Source organism: Mobula birostris, chromosome 23, assembly GCF_030028105.1.
Source record: "Mobula birostris isolate sMobBir1 chromosome 23, sMobBir1.hap1, whole genome shotgun sequence".
Lineage (NCBI taxonomy): Eukaryota > Metazoa > Chordata > Chondrichthyes > Myliobatiformes > Myliobatidae > Mobula > Mobula birostris.
This window is the reverse complement of record NC_092392.1, coordinates 3,294,272-3,315,834: the sequence shown is the minus strand read 5'-3', so window position 1 is coordinate 3,315,834 and position 21,563 is coordinate 3,294,272. Positions and strand designations below refer to the sequence as shown.

Sequence of the window (21,563 nt, the reverse complement as noted above, 5' to 3'; positions counted from 1 at the left end):
GGGCATCAAAGGTAAAGGGAAGAAGGCAGGAGAATGGGCTTGAGAAGGATAATGAATCAGGCATGATGGATTGGCAGAGCAGACTTGATGGGCCAAGTAGCCTAATTCTGCTCCTTTGTCTTATGGAAATATTGGGGGGGAACGTGTGTGTGTGTGTGTGTGTTTTATGTCTCTTCAGGGTGTGTATGCATGTCTGCTTATTTATATCTGTGTCTGCTTGTTTGTATGCATGTGGGCACCTGCCAAGACGTTTGTGTCTGTGCACGGGCACATCTACTTATTTATGTCTGCGTATATGTATACATGTGTATAAATCTAAATGAAGGAGCAAATGATGGATTTTGGTTCATGTAACTGCAGTACTGCACTTACCCAACAGGACCAGCGAGGGAGCCTCTGTACCTATGCTGAATCTGTCTGTTTCCAGCCTTGACAACCAGCTGCCACTACCAACTGTTGGTCAACAAAAAACCTTTATTGGCCACTCAACATGGCATGACCAGAAAGTGGCAAGGAAAGTGCACCTCGTTTCCTGAAAATACAGACAATGAAGAGCATATTGCCTGAGGAATAAAATCTGTGAGGAAATAATATGCAAAAAAAAAGCATCATGTGGTACAGAAGGATTTGAGATAACGAGAAGCACGACTTTCCTCCGGATACCTCAATTATGTTCTTTCCAACTAATCCGTAAATATGAGGAGTGTGACTGCTGGAATTCCTTGAGATGACACTTGAGAGAAAAGGTTGAACCACTTGCATTTTAACATTTTTTTAAGGCTCTGTTAAGGCCCTTCAAAGGCTGGCCATTCCCCAGCCTTGCAGTCATTGTGAACTTTGATTGCCCAAATTCTGTTGCTTTCCTTTGATAAAGTCACCTCACCTTCTAAGTTGTCTATATGATTTATGATTAGATTTCACAAATTAGTGATAATTAACCTATAGCACCTGTGGCCAGTTGCCGGCCGGGGGTGGAATGGCATCCGCACCGGACTTTGAGGCAACTTGTCCTGGGTTCGAATCTGGCTCGCTTTGCAACCGTGCTGGGTTGAGCGTCGAGCTAGTAACTTGTCCTCGTAAAAGAAAACAGACAAAAATAAAATGCGGGAAAAAAATTTCAAGGTTGCTGCCGGATGTGCCACAAGGCACAGAAAGGAACAACAACACAACCTATAGCCAGAAGGTACCTTGAAAATGAAAATTATACATTTTTAAATTAATCAAAGCAAGCAGACATCAAAGACTCATCCATATTGTAAATCTAAATGACGATGAAGAGCAGCTGAAGGTAACTTGGCCTGTCGTGACTTTGCTGCCTTCCAAAATTTCTCCAATTAGTCCTATTCACTAATCTTACTTACCCTGTTGCTCTGCAGACTTGTCCTGCCTAAAGCTTGGTCCGCTCCTCTGAGATTAGTATCAAACCTGCTCCCCTCATTGCACAACGCTTTGCTCCTTTTTTAACCATTTCCTCGTCATCCCTCTGACTTGGTAGTGAATGATGTCAAAAAGTGCAGAGAAAACTGAAGGGCTAGTTTTCAATGACTTGCATTTCTAGCCTGCAAGACTTGAAGTAGATGATGTGCAGAATTCCCAGACCAAACAACCATTCAACTTACACCAATTGAAATTTTGTTTGCTTAATAGTTGGAGAAGGCATTCTTGAGATACTCTGAGGCAGATTTCTTCTGTCTACTGTGACTAACACATTTTCATGATTACAAAGAAATTAAGCCATTGAGCTTTAAAGGGACCACATACCAATTCATCTGAATAAATCCTTTCCGTGTTATATGCTATGTGCCGTACAGAACAATGCACACGTTGTATAAATCATTTTAAAATACTTATTGTTAAATCATGAATATAGATATATGTAGTCTTTCACAACTTTAATTGTGTTTTGGATCGACATTATTAAAGAGTGGCGGATCAGCCATGAAGCATGAAGTTTCTGTACCAACAGTGCAGCGGGAACTACATGCAACTTGAATTAATACATCTTCCCCCCGCTGACTGAAATTTCGAATGTCAAAATTAATGGTTAATAATGTAATTAAGGCAGAAGAAATTAAATACTTCACAATAGGATTTAATCTAGCTATAGAACCTTTATCAAGTCCTCTGCCTCTTCAAACACTGCTAAAAGCAAAAAAATTTATTTTCTAAGTGGCCTCAAGCTATCATTCAATGATGTGTACTTCAGTTGGGAGCAACTAGCCTGCCTTCATGTGTGAACCTCTGCCAACAAACTGTTCGGTCACACGTAGCACAGCAGCAGGTTCTGGCAGGCTCTTGCTGTGGTAGGTCCTGGACGTTATTGCTGGAGGGAGTCACCAGAATCCATTCATGGTCTCTTCCACCCTCTCAAGAAAGAATGGTTGGGGTGGGTGGACTTTGCCCATGACTACAAGAAACTTCAGAGACTCATGGACATATCTCAGCATACCCCTTCAGTGGGCTCGGTAAACCAGAAGTGTAGACAGAGTAGTTGCATACCAAGTCAAATACACACGTGCCCGACGGGGGAGCTTTTAAAGTGGAAAGGGTGTTTTACTCTCTCAATGTCAGAAGTCCCGGTCCGCTGGTACAAACAAGGGTCTTCCTTGGTTGCAGTGTACGTCTGTGACATCTTCTGTGCCTAGCCATGCCCTTCGCATTCCACGGAGCTTTGCAGAACGGCCTTCCAAGCCATTGGATCTCATCTGCCCAGTCTGCCAGAGCTAACGTCCCATGTTAGCACAGGCCTGTCGCTAACTCACCAGGGTATGAGGCCACCAGCTACCCTCACCTGGTTTAGTCTGCCTGTGGAAGCAGTGACCAAGGAGTGGCCGCTGTTGCATGCAGTCAGCTACTTGGAGCCACGGGTGAGAGCTGAGCGTCCAATGGGGACCGGAGGTGAGTGAGCTGCCCCAGGGTGGACATGACAAGCCCTTTCACCAGAGGTGCTGCCCCACCCTGGGCACCCCTTACACCCCAAACACCAGTAATGTGGCCATTTTTAATGATGGTTATCCAGGACGCAGGGAAAAGTCCTGCTCCTCTACGATCCAGTTCCAATGAATCTTCTGCAGCTAGCCAAGAAGCACATCAGTGCTTTGGTTCATTGTGTCTTTAGAAAGAAGCATCTTCAACAGTGAAAGTCCCTCTGTGCCCTGATCTGAACCGAAGAGGTGATGGCTGCAAGCCCACTTAAACTATTCACAAAGCAGTTCACTTGCTTAATTAAACACTTTCTATTAGACTAGGGCAGGAATTGAATTTTTTTTTGTTGCCTTCTGTCAGAAAGCTGCACTTAATCGTAAGTTTGCCTGTGATGCTTTTTTTAACAGAGATGCTGTAAATTTGCCTCTTAATTTATTTATGAGTGAGGATTTCAGATACCGAGAGGCGGGCATGAGTTGATTATCTTTTCAAAGCTGCCTTGCATTACCAGCTGTCTTTGTTTAGACCAGTTCACTGTTGCAGAAATGATGTGCCTGGTATTCCTACTTAGTGCCGTAGGTGTTGGAACCATCCTACTGGTTTTGTCAATGTACTTTGAGGAAACAAAGTAACATAATCTGCATGAAAAGGTCGAGGAAGGTCCCAACTTTAATTTTGTTGTGGCTTTGGTTATTCCTCTGTTAGGGCTGTGATAATTTGGTGTCTGTCTTTAGTTGCGGAGTTGGTAAGATAGTTCCCTGAAAAGATGAAGCAGGCAAGGCAATATAGGAAAGAACATAGCATAGAAACATAGAAAATAGATGCAGGAGTAGGCCATTTGGCCCTTCGAGTCTGCACCGCCATTTATTATGATCATGGCTGATCATCCAACTCAGAACCCTGCACCAGCCTTCCCTCCATACCCTCTGATCCCCCTAGCCACAAGGGCCATATCTAACTCCCTCTTAAATATAGCCAATGAACTGGCCTCAACTGTTTCCTGTGGCAGAGAATTCCACAGATTCACCACTCTCTGTGTGAAGAAGTTTTTCCTAATCTCAGTCCTAAAGGGCTTCGCCTTTATCCTCAAACCGTGACCCCTCGTTCTGGACTTCCCCAACATCGGGAACAATCTTCCTGCATCTATCCTGTCCAATCCCTTTAGGATTTTATACATTTCAATCAGATCCCCCCTCAATCTTCTAAATTCCAACGAGTACAAGCCCAGTTCATCCAGTCTTTCTTCATATGAAAGTCCTGCCATCCCAGGAATCAATCTGGTGAACCTTCTTTGTACTCCCTCTATGGCAAGGATGTCTTTCCTCAGATTAGGGGACCAAAACTGCACACAATACTCCAGGTGTGGTCTCACCAAGGCCTTGTACAACTGCACAAGTACCTCCTTGCGCCTGTACTTGAATCCTCTTGCTGTAAATGCCAACATATCATTCGCCTTTTTCACCACCTGCTGTACCTGCATGCCCACTTTCAATGACTGGTGTATAATGACACCCAGGTCTCATTGCACCTCTCCTTTTCCTAATCGGCCACCATTCAGATAATAATCTGTTTTCCTATCTTTGCCAACAAAGTGGATAACTTCACATTTATCCACATTAAATTGCATCTGCCATGAATTTGTCCACTCACCCAACCTATCCAAGTCACGCTGCATCCTCTTAGCATCCTCCTCACAGCTAACACTGCCGCCCAGCTTCGTGTCATCCGCAAACTTGGAGATGCTGCATTTAATTCCCTCATCCAGGTCAGTAATATATATTGTAAACAACTGGGGTCCCAGTACTGAGCCTTGCAGTACCCCACTAGTTACTGCCTGCCATTCTGAAAAGGACCCGTTTATTCCCACTCTTTGCTTCCTGTCTGCTAACCAGTTCTCCATCCACATCAATACCTTACTCCCGATACCGTGTGCTTTAAGTTTGCACACTAATCTCCTGTGTGGGACCTTGTCAAAAGCCTTCTGAAAATCCAAATATACCACATCCACTGGTTCTCCCCTATCCACTCTACTAGTTACATCCTCAAAAAATTCTATGAGATTCGTCAGACATGATTTTCCTTTCACAAATCCATGCTGACTTTGTCCGATGATTTCACCGCTTTCCAAATGTGCTGTTATCACATCTTTGATAACTGACTCCAGCAGTTTCGCCACCACTGACGTTAGGCTAACCGGTCTATAATTCCCTGGTTTCTCTCTCCCTCCTTTTTTAAAAAGTGGGGTTACATTAGCCACCCTCCAGTCCTCAGGAACTAGTCCAGAATCTAACGAGTTTTGAAAAATTATCACTAATGCATTCACTATTTCTTGGGCTACTTCCTTAAGCACTCTGGGATGCAGACCATCTGGCCCTGGGGATTTATCTGCCTTTAATCCCTTCAATTTACCTAACACCACTTCCCTACTAACATGTATCTCGCTCAGTTCCTCCATCTCACTGGACCCTCTGTCCTTTACTATTTCTGGAAGATTATTTATGTCCTCCTTAGTGAAAACAGAACCAAAGCAATTATTCAATTGGTCTGTTATGTCCTTGCTCCCCATAATCAATTCACCTGTTTCTGTCTGTAGGGGACCTACATTTGTCTTTACCAGTCTTTTCCTTTTTACATATCTATAAAAGCTTTTACAGTCAGTTTTTATGTTCCCTGCCAGTTTTCTCTCATAATCTTTTTTCCCCTTCCTAATTAAGCCCTTTGTCCTCCTCTGCTGAACTCTGAATTTCTCCCAGTCCTCAGGTGAGCCACTTTTTCTGGCTAATTTGTATGCTTCTTCTTTGGAATTGATACTATCCCTAATTTCTCTTGTCAGCCACGGGTGCACTACCTTCCTTGATTTATTCTTTTGCCAAACTGGGATGAACAATTGTTGTAGTTCATCCATGCAATCTTTAAATGCTTGCCATTGCATATCCACCATCAATCCTTTAAGTGTCATTTGCCAGTCTATCTTAGCTAATTCACGTCTCATAATTCAAAGTTACCCCTCTTTAAGTTCAGAACCTTTGTTTCTGAATTAACTATGTCACTCTCCATCTTAATAAAGAATTCCACCATATTATGGTCACTCTTACCCAAGGGGCCTGTCACGACAAGATTGCTAATTAACCCTTCCTCATTGCTCAAAACCCAGTCTAGAATAACCTGCTGTCTAGTTGGTTCCTCGACATGTTGGTTCAAAAAACCATCCCGCATACATTCCAAGAAATCCTCTTCCTCAGCACCTTTACCAATTTGGTTCACCCAATCTACATGTAGATTGAAGTCACCCATTATAACTGTTGTTCCTTTATTGCACACGTTTCTAATTTCCTGTTTAGTACCATCCCCGACCTCACTACTACTGTTTGGTGGCCTGTACACAACTCCCACCAGCGTTTTCTGCCCCTTAGTGTTATGCAGCTCTACCCATATCGATTCCACATCTTCCCGGCTTATGTCCTTCCTTTCTATTGCGTTAATCTCCTCTTTAACCAGCAACGCCACCCCACCTTTTCTTTCATGTCTATCCCTCCTGAATATTGAATATCCCTGAACGTTGAGCTCCCATCCTTGGTCACCCTGGAGCCATGTCTCTGTGATCCCAACTATACCATAATCATTAATAACAATCTGCACTTTCAATTCATCCACCTTGTTACGAATGCTCCTTGCATTGACACACAAAGCCTTCAGGCGCTCTTTTACAACTCTCTTAGCCCTTATACAATTATGTTGAAAAGTGGCCCTTTTTGATGCTTGCCCTGGATTTGTCGGCCTGCCACTTTTACTTTTCTCCTTAGTACTTTTTGCTTCTACCCTCTGTCTCTCTGCACTGGTTCCCATCCCCCTGTTGTGAACTAACCTCCTCTCGCCTAGCCTCTTTAAGTTGATTCCCACCCCCCAACCATTCTAGTTTAAAGTCACCTCAGTAGCCCTCGCTAATCTCCCTGCCAGGATATTGGTCCCCCTAGGATTCAAGTGTAACCCGTCCTTTTTGTACAGGTCACGCCTGCGCCAAAAGAGGTCCCAATGATCCAGAAACTTGAATCCCTGCCTCCTGCTCCAATCCCTCAGCCACGCATTTATCCTCCACCTCATCGCATTCCTACTCTCACTGTCGCGTGGCACAGGCAGTAATCCCGAGATTACTACCTTTGCGGTCCTTTTTCTCAACTCCCTTCCTAGCTCCCTATATTCTCCTTTCAGGACCTCTTCCCTTTTCCTACCTACGTCATTGGTACCTATATGTACCACGACCTCTGGCTCCTCACCCTCCCACTTCAGGATATCTTGGACACAATAGGCCAAAAGGCCTGTTGCCATGCTGTCTGACTGTATTTGCTTGAATTATCATTGTTGAGGTTATATCCGTTTGCCATTTTCATTTGTGACTATGGATAGAGAGCAACTGTGGAGCTATCAACCCTAACCCTCTAGCAACGGCTCTACAATAGATAATTCAAACTGCCCAATGCACAGCAACACCTGCCTACCTGACATATCTACACAAAAGCAATATCATGAAGGATCTGCCCCACCTCTCCCTGCCAGCATTTTTCCCTTCAAGATTGTTATTGTAATTTTTCAGTTCATGATTCAGTATGCTTCATAGCCTCTTTCCTGTCTCACTCTGTCTCACTCTGTCTCACTCTGTCTCACTCTGTCTCACTCTGTCTCTCTCTCTCTCCTTCTGTCACTCTCCTTCTGTCACACTTTGTTACTCTCTCTCTCCTTCTGTCAGTCTCTCTCCTGTCAGTCTCTCTCACTCTGTCACTCTCTCTCCTTCTGTCACACTTTGTTACTCACTCTGTCCTTCTGTCTCACTCTCTCACTCTCTCTGTCTCTCTGTGTGTCTGTCTGCCTCTCTCTCTCTCTCTGTCACTCTCTCCTTCTGTCACTCTCTCTCACTCTGTCACTCTCTCTCTCTCTCTCTCTCCTGTCTCTCTGTCTCTGTCTGTATCTCTCATATTCTCTCTCCCTCTCATATTCTCTCTTTCTCCCTCTCTCATTCTGTGTGTGTGTGTGTGTCTCTCTCTCTGTCTCTCGGTCCCGTATTCTCTCTCTTTCTCATTCTCATGCTCTCTCTCATGTTCTCTCTCATATTCTTTCATTCTCTCTCTCTCTCTCTCTCTATCTATCTCTCTATCTCTCTATCTCTATCTCTATCTCTATCTCTCTCACACACTCTCATGTAGATAATATATCTGTATCTGTCTATGTTTATCCCCACCATTGAGCACATCCACATGAAGCATTGTCACAGGAAAGCAGCATCCATCATCAGGGACTGCCACCACCCAGGCTGTGCTCTTTTCTCACTGCTACCATCAGGAGGAAGGTACAGGAGCCTCAGGACTCACACCACAATGTTCAGGAACAGTTATTATCCTCTAATCATAAAGATCTCGAACCAAAGGGGATAACGCCAATCAACTTCACTTGTCCCATCACTGCAATGTTCCCACAACCAATGGACTCACTTTCAAGAACTTCATCTCATGTTTTTGATATTTATTGCTTATTTATTTATTATGATTATTTCTTTCTTTTTGTATTTGCACAGTTTGTTGTCTCTTGCACTCTGGTTGAGCACCCACGTTGGTGTGGCCTTTCCTAGATTGTATTATTGTTATTATTCTATTATGAATCTATTAAGTATGCCCAGAAGAAAATTAATCTGAGGGTTGTATATGGTGACTTATATGTACTTTGATAATAAATTTGCTTTGAGCTTTTTATTAATTTTGAATAGGCAACCCATTGGGAGAACATCATACTGGACTTTAGTGCTCACAGTACTATCTCGATATAAAATTAAATGAACCACTGGCAGTGTTGGTAATGTGTCAGGTTTTGTATCTGTATGTGAATGAGAACTCTTCATTGTGCTAATTTGGAGAGATAGCTGTTTGGTCTTGAAGGATCTTTAGTAAATTCTGCAGAGTTTAAACATCTGCATTATGTAGAAAAGACAGCTTATTTCAGTGTTGATCTTCAGTATTGCCGGGGATGATTTAGAACATCAGAAATATAAAGGAATTGTTCTCTGTGATAAACAGACTAGTGCCAAAAGAAGCAGCTGGTAATAACTCTAAAATTACCTGGTGCATCCTGTACTAGGTGTCAGTTTGACATAAAATTGCAAGCAATGTGATTCTAGTCTTGCTGTTGTTTCTCTTGTCGTTGGACTCCAAATGGAGACTGCATTTTATTGACTTGTGATCTGGCTCAGGTTTGGGGATCTAAAAATAAAGGTAATTTTAAAAAGTGTTAATTCCTGCCGCACGTGCATCTCATTCACCTCTAATCTACATCTTGTTTTGTAAGGTGTTGCACAACTTAGATTTACACCTTTATCTGATGCGGTGAAAGCACTTATCTTCTGAAAAGTGTGAAGGGCATTCAGTACTCGAAGGACTTCTCACTGCTGTTCTGTATCTATAGCAACCATCTCTTACTTTTTTGTGGTTTCTCAGCAGTCTAGTTATTTGACAGAACATTTTCCATGCCAAGCTTTCTTACTGCAAACCTTTCCCTCCTGTCTGTTTCTCTCCCTCTTCCTCTTTGTCTCTTCCCTACCGTCTGTCTTTTCCTCCCCATGTCTCTCTCTCCTCTGTCTGTCTGTCTCTCTTGCCCTTTGTCTCTTCCCTACCATCTATCTTTCCCTCCTCATGTCTCTCTCCCCCTTCCCCTTTGTTTCTTTGCTACTGTCTGTCTTTCCTTCCCCATGTCTCTCTCTCCCCTCTGTCTGTCCCTCTCCCCAACTCATCTGTCGGCCTCTCTTGCCCAGGTCTCTCCCATCTCTCTCTGCCAGCATTCCTGCCGTCAAAGATTAAAGATTCAAGATGGTTTATTATCATTCTTCAGTACATGATACAGTGTGCTTCATAGCCTGAAGGGAGAGGGACAAACAGTCCAAGAGCAGGGTGGCTGGGATCCTTCATGATGTTGCTGGTCTTTTTCTGGCACCTTTCAGTCCTTGATGGCAGGTAGGCTGGGCTTGCTGATGTGTTGGGCACTTTTAACTACCTATTACAGAGCCCTCCTGTCTGCTGCAGTGCAGTTTCCATATGGCCACAGTGATGCTCTCCACTGCACACCTCTCGGAGGTCTGCACCAATGCAAAACATTGCTGAACCCACAATTATAGCAGCTAAAACTTGGTGCACAATTATTAGGAATATAAATGAGGGAAGGAAGGGCGAACGATTACTTTCCTGAAGTGCCAAAAAAGGTTTATCACCTATGAATTTCATTTGAAAAGTAACCATCATTAGAATGTTTTGAATGTGACAGCCAAATTGTACATTACAGACTTCATCCATAATTATACTTTAATATTTTGGCCTGAACCCTAGGGATAACTTACTGTTGTTACCTGTCAACTTGGCCTGAGAGTGGATGCCAATATTGGTTTGGTTACCCTGTGAATGGATTTTGAGGTTTTTGTTGAGGTAGCATTGATGGTACTTATCCAGTCCCTGGGCATTACATTTTCCTTTGTAAGTGGTTCATCTCTCAGGAACGTACCAGCAGGCAGGTATCACTCCTGCCTGCTAAACCATGAGGTCTTGGCTAAAGGCTTTGCTGATGAAATGGGAGTGGTGGTAAATTTCTCCATCAATATCATAAGAAAACAGAAAGTAGGAACTGGACTAAGCCATAGAAACCATAGAAACTACAGCACAGAAACAGGCCTTTTGGCCCTTCTTGGCTGTGCCGAACCATTTTCTGCCTAGTCCCACTGACCTGCACACGGACCATATCCCTCCATACACCTCCCATCCATGTATCTGTCCAATTTATTCTTCAATGTTAAAAAAGAACCTGCATTTACCACCTCGTCTGGCAGCTCATTCCATACTCCCACCACTCTCTGTGTGAAGAAGCCCCCCCTAATGTTCCCTTTAAACTTTTTCCCCTCACCCTAAACCCATGTCCTCTGGTTTTTTTCTCCCCTTGCCTCAGTGGAAAAAGCCTGCTTGCATTCACTCTATCTATACCCATCATAATTTTATATACTTCTATCAAATCTCCCTTCATTCTTCTACACTCCAGGGAATAAAGTCCCAACCTATTCAACCTTTCTCTGTAACTGAGTTTCTCAAGTCCCGGCAACATCCTTGTAAACCTTCTCTGCACTCTTTCAACCTTATTTATATCCTTCCTGTAATTTGGTGACCAAAACTGAACACAATACTCCAGATTCGGCCTCACCAATGCCTTATACAACCTCATCATAACATTCCAGCTCTTATACTCAATACTTTGATTAATAAAGGCCAATGTACCAAAAGCTCTCTTTACGACCTGTGACGCCACTTTTAGGGAATTTTGTATCTGTATTCCCAGATCCCTCTGTTCCACTGCACTCCTCAGTGCCTTACCATTAACCCTGTATGTTCTACGTTGGTTTGTCCTTCCAACGTGCAATACCTCACACTTATCTGTATTAAACTCCATCTGCCATTTTTCAGCCCATTTTTCCAGCTGGTCCAAGTCCCTCTGCAGGCTCTGAAAGCCTTCCTCACTGTCTACTATACCTCCAATCTTTGTATCATCAGCAAACTTGCTGATCCAATTTACCACATTATCATCCAGATCATTGATATAGATGACAAATAACAATGGACCCAGCACTGATCCCTGTGGCACACCACTAGTCACAGGCCTCCACTCAGAGAAGCAATTCTCTACCACCACTCTCTGGCTTCTTCCGTCGAGCCAATGTCTAATCCAATTTACCACCTCTCCATGTATACCTAGCGACTGAATTTTCCTAACTAACCTCCCATGCGGGACCTTGTCAAAGGCCTGACTGAAGTCCATGCAGACAATATCCACTGTCTTCCCTTCATCCACTTTCCTGGTAACCTCCTCGAAAAACTCCAATAGATTGGTCAAACATGACCTACCACGCACAAAGCCATGTTGACTCTCCCTAATAAGTCCCTGTCTATCCAAATGCTTGTAGATTCTGTCTCTTAGTACTCCCTCCAATAACTTACCTACTACCGACGTTAAACTTACTGGCCTATAATTTCCTGGATTACTTTTCGATCCTTTTTTAAACAACGGAACAACATGAGCCACTCTCCAATCCTCCGGCACCTCACCTGTAGACAGCGACATTTTAAATATTTCTGCCAGGGCCCCTGCAATTTCATCACTAGTCTCCTTCAAGGTCCGAGGGAACACCCTGTCAGGTCCCGGGGATTTATCCACTTTAATTTTCTTCAAGACAGCAAGGACCTCCTCCTTTTCGATCTGTACAGTTTCCATGATCTCACTACTTGTTTCCCTTAATTCCATAGACTTCATGCCAGTTTCCTTAGTAAATACAGACACAAAAAACCTATTTAAGATCTCCCCCATTTCCTTTGGTTCCGCACATAGCCGACCACTCTGATCTTCAAGAGGACCAATTTTATCCCTTACAATCCTTTTGCTCTTAATATACCTGTAAAAGCTCTTTGGATTATCCTTCACTTTGACTGCCAAGGCAACCTCATGTCTTCTTTTAGCCCTCCTGATTTCTTTCTTAAGTATTTTCTTGCACTTCTTATACTCCTCAAGCACCTTATTTACTCCCTGCTTCCTATACACGTCATACAACCCCCTCTTCTTCTTTATCAGAGTTGCAATATCCCTTGAGAACCAAGGTTCCTTATTCCTATTCACCTTGCCTTTAATCCTGACAGGAACATACAAATTCTGCACTCAAAATTTTTGCTTTGAAGGCTTCCCACCTACCGATCACATCCATGCCAGAGAACAACCTGTCCCAATCCACGCTTTTTAGATCCTTTCTCATTTCTTCAAATTTGGCCTTCTTCCAGTTAAGAACCTCAACCCTAGGACCAGATCTATCCTTGTCCATGATCAAGTTGAAACTAATGGTGTTATGATCACTGGAACCAAAGTACTCCTCTACACAGACTTCTGTCACTTGTCCTAACTCGTTTCCTAACAGGAGATCCAATATTGCATCCCCTCTAGTTGGTCCCTCTATATATTGATTTAGAAAACTTTCCTGAACACATTTTACAAACTCTAAACCATCTAGACCCCTAACAGTATGGGAGACCCAATCAATATATGGAAAATTAAAATCTCCTACCACCACAACTTTATGTTTCCTCCAGTTGCCTGCTATCTCTCTGCAGATTTGCTCTTCCAATTCTCTTTGACTATTGGGTGGTCTGTAATACAATCCCACTAATGTGGCCATACCTTTCCTGTTTCTCAGCTCCACCCACAAGGACTCAGTAGACAAGCCCTCTAATCTGTCCTGCCTGAGCACTGCTGTAATATTTTCCCTAACAAGCAATGCCACTCCCCCACCTTTCATTCCTCTGCCTCGATCACATCTGAAACATTGGAACCCTGGAATATTAAGCTGCCAGTCCTGCCCCTCCTGTAGCCAAGTTTCACTAATTGCTATAACGTCATAATTCTACGTGTCAATCCATGCCCTCAACTCATCCGCCTTCCCCGCAATACTCCTAGCATTGAAATATATACACCTCAGAAGATTTTTACCACCACTCACAACCTTTCTATCAGTGGATTTGCTTGAACTTTTAACATCATTTATTTTCACCCCAGCCACACTGTCAGCTCTGGCACTCTGGTTCCCATCCCCCTACAAATCTAGTTTAAAGCCCCCCCCCCCCCCAATAGCACTAACAAACCTCCCTGAAAGGATATTGGTCCCCCTGTGGTTCAAGTGTAAGCCGTCTGTCTTGTGCAGGACTAAGCCACCTGGCCCTCAAGCCTGTTCTGCACTCAGTTCGATCATGGTTGATCCTCGACCTCAATAACAAATTACTGCTCTGTCCTCATACCATTCGTTTTTAGAAATGTATCTACCTTTTCCTAAAAAATACTCTTATCCTCTCTGCTTCTCTATGGTATGGATCTTATAGTTTTACCACCCAATCGCTGAAGGAATTTCTCCACACCTCTTGCCCTGTGATTGTGACCCTGCTCTCCTTTTTAAATGTTGACTTCCTCAACTAGGAACTGAACCCAGGCCCTGGCAATGAGAGTGGTATCTCCTTTCTCTGAGGGACAGCTCTTGGGAATCGGAAATTAATGCACAGTTTCTAGTGACTTATTGTGGAGACTTATTCTCATGGGATGCTATTGTGCAACAAGGACAAGTTGGGAAAGAAAAATTTGTTCTGTCGTAGGCTTTACTGAACTTCCCAATGATAATTGGGAGTTTTGCCTCTTACGATTTGCATTTCTAAGCAACATCTGCATACTGCAGATCAATATTTGTGGTTGGAACGACTTTGGTCTTGGAGGTGACACAGTTAATGGAGTCCTACTCAGTTTGCAGACACAAAAGAGTGCCCGTGCTGGAATGTGGAACTACAGACGATCTGTTGGAGGAACTCAGTGCATCAAGCAGCATCTCTGGAGGATGGGGAGGAATTGCCAATGTCTTGGGTCAAAACCTTGCATCGGCACTGGACAGTTTTGAAGAAGTCTACTTTAGGGACTGAGGTAGGAGATTTCATTCTGTGTCACCCCAAGTGATGACATCCTCTGCAAATGGTGGAAAGATGCATTTCAAATACAGGAGAAATTCTGTTGATGTTGGAAATCCAAAATAACACACAAAAAGTGCTGGAGCAACTTAGCATCTATGGAATTGAATAAACAGTTAACGTTTTGGGCCAAGACCTTTCTTCAGGACTGGAAAGAAAGGGGCAAGATGCCGGAATGAAAAGGTGGGGAAAGGGGAAGGAGGATAGCCAGAAGCCGATAGGTGAAGCCAGTTTTGTGGGAAAGGTCAAGGGCTGGAGAGGAAGGGATCTTATAGGAGAGGAGAGTGGACCATAGGAGAAGGGGAAGGAGGAGGGGCACCAGGGGGAGGTGATAGGCTGGTGAAGAGAGGTAAGAGGCCAGAGTGGACAATAGAAGAAGAGGGGAGGCGGAAGACCCATGTTTTTACTGGAAGGAGAAATCAATATTTATGCCATCAGGTTGGGGGCTAACCAGGCGGAATATAACGTGTTGCTCCTCCACTTGAGGGTGGGAAATTTCAAATAGTTTGTGATTGTGTCAAGTAGAGAGTTGTTTTCCATCCTTACGAAATGTGTTCCTTCAAGAAGATGGAAATGGTTTTGACAGAGTTCTGATCATCAGCCTGAAGTATTAACGCTTGTCTCTGAGCTCACTGGTTTCTTCCATAATCCCAAAGATGTGCTGGTACATTAGTGCCTATGGCTATGTGTCCTTTCTTGGAATTGGTTTATTGTTGTCATGTGTGACAAGGTTCAGTAAAAAGCTTGTCTTGCATACTGTTCACACAGATCAAATTGAATCGAATTGACTTGATTACTTACATCCTTCATATACATGAGGAGTGAAAATCTTTACATTACATCTCCGTCTAAATGTGCAATTTATAGTAATTTATAATAAATAATATGTACAACAGTACAGTCAATATAAGATAGAAATACAGTTGTGTCAGCATGAATTAAGCAGTCTGACAGGCTGGTGGAAGAAGCTGTCCTGGAGCCTGTTGGTCCTGGCTTTTATGCTGTGGTACCGTTTCCCAGATGGTAGCAGCTGGAACAGTTTGTGGTTGGGGTGGCTCGGGTCCCCAATGATCCTTTGGGCCCTTTTTACACACCTGTCTCTGTAAATGTCCTGAATAGCGGGAAGTTCACATCTACAGATGTGCTGGGCTGTCCGCACCACTCTCTGCAGAGTCCTGTGATTGAGTTCCCATACTGGGCAGTGTTGCAGCCAGTCAGGATGCCTCCAGTCATGCCCCTATTGAATTCAATTCAATCATTACACAGTGCACTAAGGTAGTACAAAGTAAAACAATAGGGGCAGCATATTAGCATAGGGCTGTCGTAACACTGTTCCAGCATCAGTGACCCGGGTTTCATTCTACTGCTATCTACAAGGAGTTTGTGTGTTCTTCTTGTGACCATGTGGGTTTCCTCTGGGTGCTCTGGTTTCCTCCCACATTCCAAATATGTATGTGTTAATAGGTTAATTAGTTATCTGAGTGTAATTGGGCAGTGTGGGCTCATTGAACTGTTACCGCGCTGCACCTTTAAATACAAAATAGCAGAATGCAGAATAAAGTGTAATAGATACAGGGAAAGTGCAGTACAGGCAGAAACGAAGGTGCAAGATCATAATGAGGTGGATTGTGAGGTCAAGAGTCCATTTTATCGTACAGTAGTGTTACTACAGCACGGTAGAAATTGTCCCTGAGCCTGGGGGTAAGTCCTTACAGGCTTTTGTATCCTCTGCAGGATGGGAGAGGGAGAGGAGAGAATGTCTGAGTTGGGTGGGGCCTTTGATTAGCGTCAGTCACAATCAGGTTTAATATCACTGACATACGTCTTGAAATTCGTTAACAGTGGCAGCACTGCAATGCAATACTTAATGATATAGAAAAATAAATAAACAAATGAAGTTCAGTAAATATATAGTTAAATTAAAAATAGGACAAAAACAAATAATAGAGAAAGTGAGAAGGAGTTCATGGGTTCAATGTCCATTTAGGAATCGGATGGCAGAGGGGAAGAAGCTGTTCCTGAATCACTGACTGTGTGCCTTCAGGCTTCTGTACCTCCTACCTGATGGTAACAGTGAGAAAAGGGCATGCCCTGGGTGATGGGGGTCCTTAATAATGGATGCTGCCTTTCTGAGGCACCGCTTCTCAACAATGTCTTGGATACTACAGAGGCTAGTACCCATGATGGAGCTGACTAATGTTACAGCTTTCTGTACCTTCTTTCAATCCTGTGAAGTAGCCCCACGCCATACCAAACAGTAATTGGCAAAAGAAACAAAGGGGGGCTTAATGAGTAGGTGAAAGAGAATATGTTGTGAGGGAATGTATCTTATGGGATGTCTACTGAGAGCTAGGATAGTTGACTGGGCTGAATGGCCACTTTTTTGTGTTGTAACAAGTAAGCCAGTTGCTATGTGTGATATTCCCAACAGTTTCCATTTGTTTTTCATTGTATGTAGTTTCTAATTTACATAGGTGATTCACTGGGTGTGGGCAGCACAGGGTTCGCTGTCAGTATCCTGATTGCCCTGAGACTGTGGTGTGGCTTGGGCTTGCTGCTTTGAACTGCACGTTCCACGTGTGACAATGCTGGTGTGTGGGCAGAGGCAGGAAACTCTAGGACCACAATCGAAGAGAGTTTGTTCGTTCTGTTGGTTTGACCTACCCAGGATATTGTTGGGGTTGGAATTTTTGGTCAGAGACGGCGGTGGAAAAGGTGCTCCAGCATGCGAAGATGCCTTGTGCCTTGGTAGGATGGGCCTGAAGGAGCTCATGTTCTTTAACAGCTCAGTCACTCTGCAGAGTACCCATCTGGCCTGCTGCTGACCCATCTTCTCTGATGTTTAATTCATTTCATTATCCTTGGTGTCATGCTTTACTGCGAGATTTTAATTTATTTAGGCTGAAATGTCACTGCAGCCTTCATGGGGGTTAATCACCTCATATTTTACAGCACAGGCTATCAAGCTAATGGCGAGAAGGGGGAGTGAGGTTGATGAGGCGGGATGACGATGGAAGAAACAATCAAATCGCGTGATGAGTCAGGAGCTGTGCTCGCGTTTGCATCTGTATAGTTATGCGTTTTCCTTTCCCTGCCCCCCACCCCTGGCATTGGAGTGTAACCCTTTGAGAAAGAGACACTTCCTCATTCCCACATTCCCTTGTGAAAAACTCCTAACTCCTCCTCTTCAAAGGAGATGTGCTGAGCAAGGTTGTCTTTGCACGGAGAGTACCAGGTTCCTGGGATGTGCTTCCTGGCGTGCGCTGGCCGAAGCCAATTTGATGAGGCTGTTTCCGAGGCTCTTAGAGAGGCACGTGAATGTGCAGAGAGTGGAGGGATTTGGACCGTGTGCAGGCCGAAGGATTTAGTTCAGTTAACCATTAAATGACTAGTATAATTAGTTTGGCAGAACATGAAGGGCCTGTTCCTGTGCTGTAACATTCTGTGTTCAGTTAATTAAGTTATACCTTGTCACATTACTTGTATAAACACGAGATATCCTTTGCTTTGGAATCTTTGCATGCTGAGGCAGTGTGCGTACAGCTGGTCAGGTATAGTTTGTAGATAGATTGTGGTGGACAGCCAACAGTATAACTAAAATCCCTGGGTTGTTTGGTGAGAGCGGTTCCTGGCCCTCAAGTAGAAGTACAACACTTCATGAAAGAGACATTAGCATGAATGCTTGCCATGAGAGAATGGATGGGTGATGAACTGAGCCACAGCAAAGGGCAGCCCCTCAGAGGACAGCTGGATCGGACCAAGGAATGGAGAAGACCAGTATTCAGTTTCGCCCATATCTATAACTGTGTGTGGGAGTTTGTCTGCAGTGTGAATTTATGGATCAGATGTGACCTAACAGCCTTAACCACAAGTTAAAGATGAATCAACTCTTCTCGGGGCTTCCAGCCGGGTACAGGAAACGATTTTAACTGGTGTTTCAATGACAGACTTTGCCATTTTCATCAGGTCCAGTCTGGAGGTATTTATGCACCCGTCATCCATCTCTCCTGATTGGTTAGTCCTCATCCAATCAGGTTTCTACTGTCCCACCTTGTTTACAAGTGAATTCCAGTTCCTGTGCTAGATCCTTTCTCATGCTAAAGGCTTTAAATAAAGTGTACAGGTACCACATATTTCTAGTTATGGGAGAAATTAAAATTAAAGACTGAAAATAACATGAAACTCTGATAATCTGCTATTTTATGCACTGAAATCCTAATGATTCTGTAATGGATGTTAATTCTGTTTTTTCTCCAGCACATGGGGACTGCACTGCCTCTGACCACTGGAACTTCACTCCCCGCGTCCCCCCGACCTGCTGGGACGTCACTCCCCGCGTCCCCCCGACCTGCTGGGACGTCACTCCCCGCGTCCCCCCGACCTGCTGGGACGTCACTCCCCGCGTCCCCCCGACGCGCTGGGACGTCACTCCCCGCGTCCCCCCGACGCGCTGGGACGTCACTCCCCGCGTCCCCCCGACGCGCTGGGACGTCACTCCCCGCGTCCCCCCGACGCGCTGGGACGTCACTCCCCGCGTCCCCCCGACGCGCTGGGACGTCACTCCCCGCGTCCCCCCGACGCGCTGGGACGTCACTCCCCGCGTCCCCCCGACGCGCTGGGACGTCACTCCCCGCGTCCCCCCGACGCGCTGGGACGTCACTCCCCGCGTCCCCCCGACGCGCTGGGACTCCACTCCCCGCGTCCCCCCGACGCGCTGGGACTCCACTCCCCGCGTCCCCCCGACGCGCTGGGACTCCACTCCCCGCGTCCCCCCGACGCGCTGGGACTCCACTCCCCGCGTCCCCCCGACGCGCTGGGACTCCACTCCCCGCGTCCCCCCGACGCGCTGGGACTCCACTCCCCGCGTCCCCCCGACGCGCTGGGACTCCACTCCCCGCGTCCCCCCGACGCGCTGGGACTCCACTCCCTCCAACACACTCGCATGCCTGCGCTCCCATGAACATACTGGTGTCTCACTGCCTGCACTCAATCTGACACACTGAGGCCACTCTCCCTTTGCTCACTCTGACACTGGCATCTCACTCCGTGCACTCCCTATGACACACTGGGACTTCACAATCTGTGTTCCCTTGGGCTCACTGGGGTTCTGGATCCCCTGCTCCTGCGAAACTCGCATAGCTCTGTTCCTGTGGTCCCTTGAATCTTATTTCTGGAAGATTTATTATCTGACTGTGCAAAAGTGAACTGAAAGGGTGTTGGAGTATTAATAGGAATAATATCCACTGTTGCCAACGATGAGTCCAGGGATGCCAGATAATGGAGCTTTGACCCTTTGAAATCCTGTAGGAACTTCCGAACAACTTTCTGACTGAGAATGCAGAGTGCGCCCTCACCAAGGGAAGTTGAAGTGAAAAGCATAGATACATCGAGATGAGGGAGACAAATAGTTCATCAGGCTGACAGATGAGGGATGGTGGGCCAACACTCTGGAATGCAGTGATTGGGAAGAATGCTTCTTTTAGACCATCGAACAGTAAGCATAGGAACAGGCCCTTCAGCCCATGATGTTGTGCCAAACTGAATACATTAGTAATCAAATGGCTAATTAAACTGATCTCTTTTACCTCACAATGTCCATTCCCCTCACATTCATGTGCCTACCTAAACACCTCCTCAAATCCCCTCATGCACCTACCTCTACCACCGCCCCTGGCAACACATTTCAGGCACCTATCACTCTGTGTTAACAACTTTGTTTAAAAAAAAAACATCCCTTTTTGAATTACCTCTTCCCACCTTAAAGATATTTCAGCTCTGGGGAAGAGGTACTGTCTGTCTACTCTGTCTGTGCCTCTCATAATCCTACAAGCCTCCATCAGATTTTCCCATCAGCCTCTGTCGCTGCCAGAGAATACCACCCCAGTTTGTCCAAACCCTCGTCATAGTACATGCCCTCTGATCCAGGCAGCATGCAAGCCCTCTTTGCATTGTTATCTTCAGGAAGGAGGTACAGGAGCCTGAAGGTGCACAGTGGGCAATTCAGGAACAGCTTCTTGCCCGCTACCATTCGATTTCTGAGTGGACGTTGAACCCACAGATACTACCTCACTACTATTTTCAATTTCTGTTTTTGCGCTACTTATCTTAATTTAACTATTTAATATACACATATACTTGCTGTAATACAGTTTTTTTCTATATTTATCATGTATTGCATTGTACTACTGCAGATTTAACAAGTTTCACGACATATTCCAGTGATATTGAACCTGATTCTGAACAACTTTGGCACCTCTTCTCTTTTTTTCCAAAATATATTTATTATTCATCTAAATGTTCTGTTTAAAAGGTGAACTTATTGAGCATTCAGCGGGACACAGCTCCAGGATGTGCGGGGCCCTGACACCTATTGGTATCATCTCCCTGACCCTGTGGGTGTCACTCTCGATAATCATGTAATGTAACCTGCAGAGCTAATGCACACAGCTGGGATTTTAATAGCCTGTCACTTCAAATCGACTTACACGCTAACCAAATGAGCTCCTGCTTAATGTGGCAATCAGCATTGTTTGAAGGCACAGCTTGACTTCTGCCTGGAGTGGGCTATCACACTCCAACAGCACAAGACCTGAGAGAGCAGGCGAGAGAGTGGGAAGATGCATCCTTAGGCGAATTGCCATCCTTTCCTTGCTGACAGCATCTCCCATAATTTTAAACATCAAAGATCTCCCATTTTCCTTGAGCTGGTCATATCCTGTCCCAGGTGACCATCTTACAGAGTCATGGAGCGTCCCAGCAAAAAAAGCAGGCTCTTTGGCCCATCTAGTCAGTATCAGCCTGTTTTTCTGCTTACTGCCATTGGCTTGCACCAGTGGCAAAGCCCTCCATACCTCTTTTATCCATGTATTATCCAAACTTTTCTTAACTGTGGACTCACTTTCGGTGACTCTGTAGTTCGTGTTCTGTGTGCTATTAGTTTACTTATTATCTGCACAATTAGTTCTTTTTTTCAGACACTGGGTGTTTGATGATCTCTGTTATTTTTAGTGGGTTCTATTGGGTTTCTTTGTTTCATGGCTGCCTGTAAGAAGGCGAGTTTTGAGATTGTATCTGGTA

The 21,563-nt window shown here is 44.7% G+C and overlaps 1 protein-coding gene across 10 annotated transcripts in view; it reads left to right on the top strand.

The window, feature by feature from the left end:
- Positions 1 to 21,563, top strand: part of plxna4 (plexin A4) — an 811,940-nt gene that overhangs the window by 74,180 nt on the left and 716,197 nt on the right. The window contains exon 4 of one of the 10 annotated variants that reach the window (XR_011882949.1): positions 380 to 579. The exons of 7 other annotated variants lie outside the window; for them this stretch is intronic. Coding sequence is in view for 1 of the 3 variants with exons in the window: in XM_072241492.1 (XP_072097593.1) it covers positions 380 to 433 (54 nt within the window). In the remaining 2 variants the exon portion in view is untranslated. Of the gene's footprint in view, positions 1 to 379; positions 851 to 21,563 lie in introns of those variants that run through there. 2 more of the 10 variants (XM_072241492.1, XM_072241491.1) reach the window with 2 other exon arrangements.